The 7295-nt window shown below is 36.2% G+C and overlaps 1 protein-coding gene across 1 annotated transcript in view; it reads right to left on the bottom strand.

Moving 5' to 3' along the window:
- The window catches only part of LOC106475465 (nuclear hormone receptor family member nhr-12-like), a 40874-nt gene that overhangs the window by 3920 nt on the left and 29659 nt on the right, over positions 1-7295 (bottom strand). The window contains exon 3 of the mRNA XM_013936150.2: positions 2352-2496. Coding sequence (XP_013791604.2) covers positions 2352-2496 — 145 coding nt within the window. The remainder of the gene's footprint in view (positions 1-2351; positions 2497-7295) is intronic.

The following is a 7295-nucleotide window of genomic DNA, read 5'->3' as shown; positions in this document are numbered from 1 at the left end:
CGAGCATGTTTGGTGTGACGGGGATTCGAACCCGCGACCCACAGAGTTCGCATATGATACTCAACGATTACGAAATAGTAGAATAAATGAAAGATAAATATGCCGTTAAAATTAACAGTTTTACTGTTTTATCACGTTATTTACTGAAGTTTTAATTTTAACAATAAAGATGTGAGCTTGAAAGCGTTTTCACAAGTGATAGAACTAAAAAATAAAATGTGTGTTTAGTGAGTATAATATTTAGGAACAATCAGTCCTTGTCAAGTATTATATTAACCCTTAAATTACCAGCACAATCAGTGGGGGTCCACATAAAGTATCGTGTTAATGTTTTTTGCCTAGCTGTTACTGACTTTTTTTTTTCTTCCGTGAAATAATTCATTTTTCTCATGTAAAATGTATAGAGGAACCCGCTGTAATAAGTGTGAATAACAGCAATAATGATAGTACTTTTGGTTAACTTGTTTCTGAGTGACTCATTTACTATTGAGGGCTCGGTATTCAACAATGTCATGGTTCCACAAGCAAACTGTTGCTTAAAAAAACGTGAAAAATTATGTTAAGACAGATATTTCCATGGAAACCTGCATTAAATTTCGTTGTGCTCGTGACGAAGGTGATCATATTAGGTGCTACCGCAACTGTGATGATTTCTTTTCGAACTATATCTATCTGGTTCGTGACGAAGGTGATCATATTAGGTGCTACCGCAACTGTGATGATTTCTTTTCGAACTATATCAATCTGATGCTTAATTGGCCCGGCATGGCCAAGTGGTTAGGGCACTCGACTCGCAATCTGAGGGTCGCGGGTTAGAATCCCCGTCACACCAAACATGCTCGCCCTTTCAGCCGTGGGAGCGTTATAATGTGACGGTCAATCCCACTATTCGTTAGTAAAAGAGTAGCCCAAGAGTTGGCGGTGGGTGGTGATGACTAGCTGCCTTCCCTCTAGTCTTACACTGCTAAATTATGGACGGCTAGCGCAGATAGCCCTCGTATAGCTTTGCCCGAAATTCAAAACCAAACTGATGCTTAATCAGCGGTGATGCCGACGGGGCAAACTTGAGTATTGTTCGTTTGTTTTAGTTAAGCACAAAGCTACACAATGGGCTATCTGTGCTCTGCCCACGACGGGTATCGAAACCTGGTTCTTAGCGTTGTAAGTCCGCAGACAAACCACCGTGCCACTGGGGGGGGGGGCAAAAAATATGAGAAATCAGACATAAACTCACAGAAAAAGTTTAATTACAAATCAGTTTAACCCAACACTAAATGTTATCACACATCAAAGCTCATAGCTTTAAAGTATAACTAATTTTTTCTAACAACAAACTCGTGTCTCAGGTTTAAAAGCCAACAATTCAAACAATTCTTTTATTTCAGAAAGTTTTATTTTATAGCTCAATGTTTTACTTACATACTTTTATCAAGAGACTACATAAGAGTTTTGTTGTTGTTAAGCGCAAAGCTGCACAATGGGTGGGTGGTGCTATGTATACTGCAAGGATCGAACCAAGGATTTTAGCGTTATGATCCCTCACATAGATTATGGCTTCAAAGTTTGTTCTTTTTTATACGACTTGCGTGAGTGTGAGATGATGACGTCAAATAACTTAGACGAATGAAATATTGTTCAACAAGTAATACAGAAAAACAAAAACACCTAGAAAGATCACAGTCTACAGTTGTACCAGAATTATTACTTTATTTAACGGTATCTTGATAAAGTTACATAACCGAAACTTACAGATCCCGAAGAAGAAGAAAAAAGGCTGTACTTAATCTTTTAATACATCCAAAGATCTCCAGTCATTACTACGTGTTCAGAAAACCAACACGAGCTTATTTGAATTTCATTGTCTAAGCCTTAATCAGCATAGCTCTATAAGTGTATAAGCAAACATTTTTTCAAAGAAGAAAATGGGTATTGAAGGTTCTTTATCAGAAAACATATATATTTTTTTAGTTTAGCTTTCTTGAAAATAAGTAGATAAAGTTATTATAACTAAGTCTATATGCACAATTGTATATTGTACCATTTATTAAGACGACATTTTTACAACAATATCACGCTAAAACCATGAAACCCATTATTAGCGCGATGAGCTTTCATATCTACACTTGAAATGCAATAAAATATTCCTAACAGAAGGCTGTGATCTTGGAGGTTTCCAAAGATATTTTTTCATAAATAGACTGATTACTAGCTTCTTGCCAACCTTCGAAACTTAATTAACCTTCCAAGAGGACTTCAACACAGTAACGTGCTGTGGAGGGAGCAGCAGTACCCCTCTGTCACTCTTCTTTAATTCAATAAAAAGGGTGGTTAAAAACCGTGAACAAACTTACCGCTCTTCGACATGCCAACCCTGAGGCATTTTTTGAGACGACAGCTCTTGCAGGACGTGCGGTTCTTCTTGTTGATGACGCACTGGTTGTTGTTTTTACAATCTCCCAATGCCGTCAAGTTGTTGTAGGTTCGTCCAAAAAAAGACTGGAAATAGAGTCAACAATGAACCGTTGATCTGGAGTTAAATGTATAGAAAGTAACCTGTTATTGATATCAAAAAAAGTGTTAGAGCTTTTCATGTGAAACAAAATGATAAAGAGAAGTTCAAATATCACTAGAAGAAAGAAACAAAGGACTTGGTGAGAATCAATCAACATTTAAACACCAAGTTATGCTCCCCATAGGCACATAGTTAAATCTGCGGACTTAAAACGTTAAAAATCGGGTTTCGATACCCGTGGTGATCACAACACAGGTAGCCCATTGTGTAGCTTTGTGCTTAACTACAAACAAACCTGGACTGATATAAATTGAAACGGTACACAACAATAACAAACCCTGATTGACATAAAATGAAACGGAAGGAATTTAAAAAAAAATACTAGAAATTACTGAAATATGTCAAACAGAAGCAGACATAATATGATCAGGTATTATCTGTGTGCCGACGTTGGGGTTTTGGTAATGTATAAAAATAAATACCAACCAGTCATGTTTTCTAGCGATCATGTTCTGTTTCATGTTTAGGTTTAGTGTTCAAAGCATGTTTGTACCTGAGTCTACCTATTTTACTTAATAGCCACTAGGAGACTGCGGAAGGCTAGGACAGTTTGTTTGTTTGTAATTAAGCACAAAGCTACACAATGGGCTATCTGTGCTCTGCCCACCACGGGTATCGAAACCCGGATTCTAGCATTATAAGTCCGCAGACATACCGCTGTGCCATCGGGGGCGGCTAGGACAGGGTGGTACAGAACCTCGTTTTAACTAAATTATTTGAACGTTTTAGAGTCACGGTCTTGTTTATCATTTGCCTGCTAACTCTTTTGTTTCCTATTCTCCTAGCAAACTCCATCATCATCACTATACTTCCCAACATTCCTTGCCTGTGCCCCACTTTTTTGTTCTTTTACATATACGAGATCACGAGCGCAATGTATATTATAAGTATCTCATCACAGCCAGATGGATATAGATTCTCGTTCTATTTTTTGCTCGTAATACTCTAAGCCTATTTTCATTGTACAGCGTTGCTGTCAATTATCAGTTAACTGACAACAGCACCACCTTCTAACGCAATAAACAACATAATATTGTAGGCTATTCCCACTTCAGACAATGCTTATACCGGAAACAAATTAATTTTATGTCTAGATACATCTTTTACAGACGGTTTAATTCGAGTCTTGTTTCTTATCGAAAGGAGAAATCACAGAATGATGGCACCTTTGTAATAGATGATACTTAACGTAATAGATGACTTAGTGAACACCCACGATAAAAAGTCGAGATTTGTAGTAATAATGGCATATTATCAGGAAACTTCTGCATCAAATCAACAGGATGGTCTTCTGCTAAGGAACTGACTTAACAAGAAAATTCTTTAGACCTTTTTTTTTTTTTTGTCAGGCAGTCATATTGAAAACATCACGTTTTCCGTGATGCAACGATTTATAACAATTACACACTCTATCTACATTTATAATCTCCTGTTAGTCTTAAACGTTACTCGAAATTACATTATGGTGTGAAAACCGTAATCCACAATAGCAGGCATAAATTTTCACGTTTTTTCATGAGAGATAAATGAAAATCAAGTTCAGAATCTCTAAAATACAGAGATATGAAGAAAACAAACACTTGGGATAAACAAGTTAGAAAACCCCTTTTAAACTATCAAGCGTCCACCTTTGGATCAACAATAAGTCTCCGGATTTACAATACTAAAATCCAAGGTTCGATTCTCCACGGAGGACAAAGTGTATATAGCTTATTTTGTATCTTTACACTAATATACAACCAACCCAACAACAATAACTATCAAGCTCGCTCAAAAGACTTCAAACAATGATCGCTGAACACAACAAACTCCAAAACCATGCCGTTACTAGTTTTTATTATGTAACATAGATGACCCCCCCAAAGCAAATAAACAACGTCAACAAAAAAGTAAGTAAAAGCTACACGTGTCGAAAGTTTTTGGGGTGGTGTCACACGGAAGTGTAAAATAGGTTTGTTTCTAAATTGTTGCGCAGAGATACATCAAGGACTATCCGCGAATAGCCGTCCATCATTTAAAACTGACAGATTAGAGCCAACAGTGCCCATTGTTGATTTTGAATTGATTTTGTCTGATCGAATAGTAGGAGTTGATCATCTATTTTATGGCGCACCCACGGCCCCATAGAGTGGAGGCACGTTATTTGCGGCAAGGGGCCATGAGCACGTGAACCTTTACTTCTTAGGTTCATAGTTTAGAAACGCTAACTACTAGGCTACGCTCTGCTCCGAAGGATAAAAAATATTATTATCTTACTAAACCACAAACAGTAAACCTTTGTTGAATTATTTTTATTATGTGATGCCAGTGAGATATATTTAACAAATTTATTAATAGAAATATATCATAATACTCAAAAAAAAAAAAAACTATACAGAATGAAATATATCACCCTCGAAATATCGATGTAACGTGTGAATGTTGGAAATTTTGTGGTTGGCTTGTTTAAAATATTATCATTTTCTATGTATTTAATTTGATGCGATGAATTTGCTTGTGAAATTTATTGCTAGACCATTTTCCACAAATCACATTTCAAGTATAACAAAGTACTTAAAGCTTATAACTTTTATAGATTCAGAATTACTGAATACAATATTTAAATGTTTCACTTTTTTACATTGCCGTTTACTTGATTGAAAATTCAATTTTCCATGCTGTAAATTAATGTATATCAACAAAAACAGTACAAATTCGGAACGAAAAATAACTAATTTCAATCCTTCACCTTTAAGCCCTATTATATAATGCATACGTACACAAATTAAGGATAACGAGTTTTAATACCAGCAATCAACACAACAAAAAAGCATTACAATATTACCCGTAAGAAATTACTTTCCGAACATAATATATAGAACGATCACTATTTAGTATGCCCCTTTCTGGAATGAATTAAATTACTACATCAATCAGGCAAGGACGATAATTTTTTTTAAAAACATAAACTGGTATTTCCTTCCATTTTTACTGCACAGACTTCTAAAGTTATCATGGATTAACTAGCTTCTCTTTGGTAACAATATTTTCCTGCTTTAGTGTCATGAAAATTCAAGTGAATTAACATCAGGACATTGGGTGGCCATCTTATAATTCCTATGTCATCAGCTCTTTCCTCTTTGACGTCTGGCACATGGCTTGATGGTTAGGGCACTCCATTCACAATCTGCTGGTCATGGGATCGAAACCTGACTACGAAAACGTTCACCCTTTCAACTGTGGGGGTGTTATCATATTAAATTCAATCTCACTATTCATTGATAAAGAGTAGTACAAGATTTGGCGGTGGGTGATTCTAGCCGGTTACTTTTTATCTGGTTGGCGACAGACAACCTTGGTATCGTTACATTAAGCAATGAAACCTACCTTCTTCTCCAAAAATATTTTATTCAGTGGGTTTTATATTATTATCCTGCTGAAACTCAAAGCAAGAGCCAACTAGATATAGTCTACTGAGTACAGTGGCGTAACTACAAACGATGGCTCCCGACAGCATAAAAAGTGATTGGGTCCCCTACATTTCTTTTCGTATAACTGTAGTTACGCTTCTGGCTGTTTCGGGCCCCCTTTTGGCTTGCCCCCCTCGCAATTGCGGGGCTGCGAGGGCATACTTATGTAACTGACTAAGTATCACGTGACAAAACAGAAACTACGACGTCTATTTCAAAATACGAAGAATTTTTACAGCATCTTCCAGTCCTGCAGCAATTCATGTTTCGGTGTTTTTCCAGCATTTTCTTATAGTTATACCTTCACCCACAAACTTTTCCATGTTTTCAAAAACTCCGTATTTGTTTTCTCACTTCATAGTGCATTATTTCATTCGTTCTCCCAATTCTTGTCATTTTCGAGAAGTTTAACTGCTTGCTGACCACACATGTTCAAATGCGAAATATTGGGCTTTTGCTAGCAATTTTTTCATGTAGAATACTTTGTCTCAACTATCTTGAAACAGTTGTAATAATAAATCTAATTTCATACACATCCGGTGCTTTTACATTTATTACTGAGGATGTTTTGAATCGTTTAATGTTGATGTTCTTTCAGTTGCGGTATTTTTTTTTTGTCTAGATGCTCGTATTCGATGCCTCATCCTCATATTAGAGTTTAAACTCCCAGTTGCACCAATGTGCTTTCATATTCTTTGAGCCTCGCCTTTGATACACTCGATAATTGAGCAGAGGATATTCAATGTAGATTTTTCGTTCATTTTGTGTAACCATAATTCATTTTCGCCTTTCACTGTTTAATTCTAATTGATTTTTCTTATTTTTTTTGTCAATTGTAGGCATGTTGAAAGTTTAAATCTCTTTGGGTGATGTTATCATTTCACTGGTCGTTCATTGAAATTAACTCAATTGAAATAAGTGAAAAATAAATGTACCATCACGAAAACATGAATCAAGCCCACTCAATCACACTGATGGCGACCCGCATATAACGTGAAATTAAGGACAACACATAGGTAGTTTCCTGTCCATAGAAGATTCCTGAGAATTAGTAACCACAATCTTAATCCTGCCTACAATCATATTAAGGACAACACATGGGTAGTTTCCTGTCCATAGAAGATTCCTGAGAATTAGTAACCACAATCTTAATCCTGCCTACAATCATATTAAGGACAACACATGGGTAGTTTCCTGTCCATAGAAGATTCCTGAGAATTAGTAACCACAATCTTAATCCTGCCTACAATCATATTAAGGACAACACATGGGTA

Source organism: Limulus polyphemus, unplaced genomic scaffold (genome assembly GCF_000517525.1).
Source record: "Limulus polyphemus unplaced genomic scaffold, Limulus_polyphemus-2.1.2 Scaffold147, whole genome shotgun sequence".
NCBI lineage: Eukaryota > Metazoa > Arthropoda > Merostomata > Xiphosura > Limulidae > Limulus > Limulus polyphemus.
This window is presented reverse-complemented; position numbering and strand designations above follow the sequence as displayed.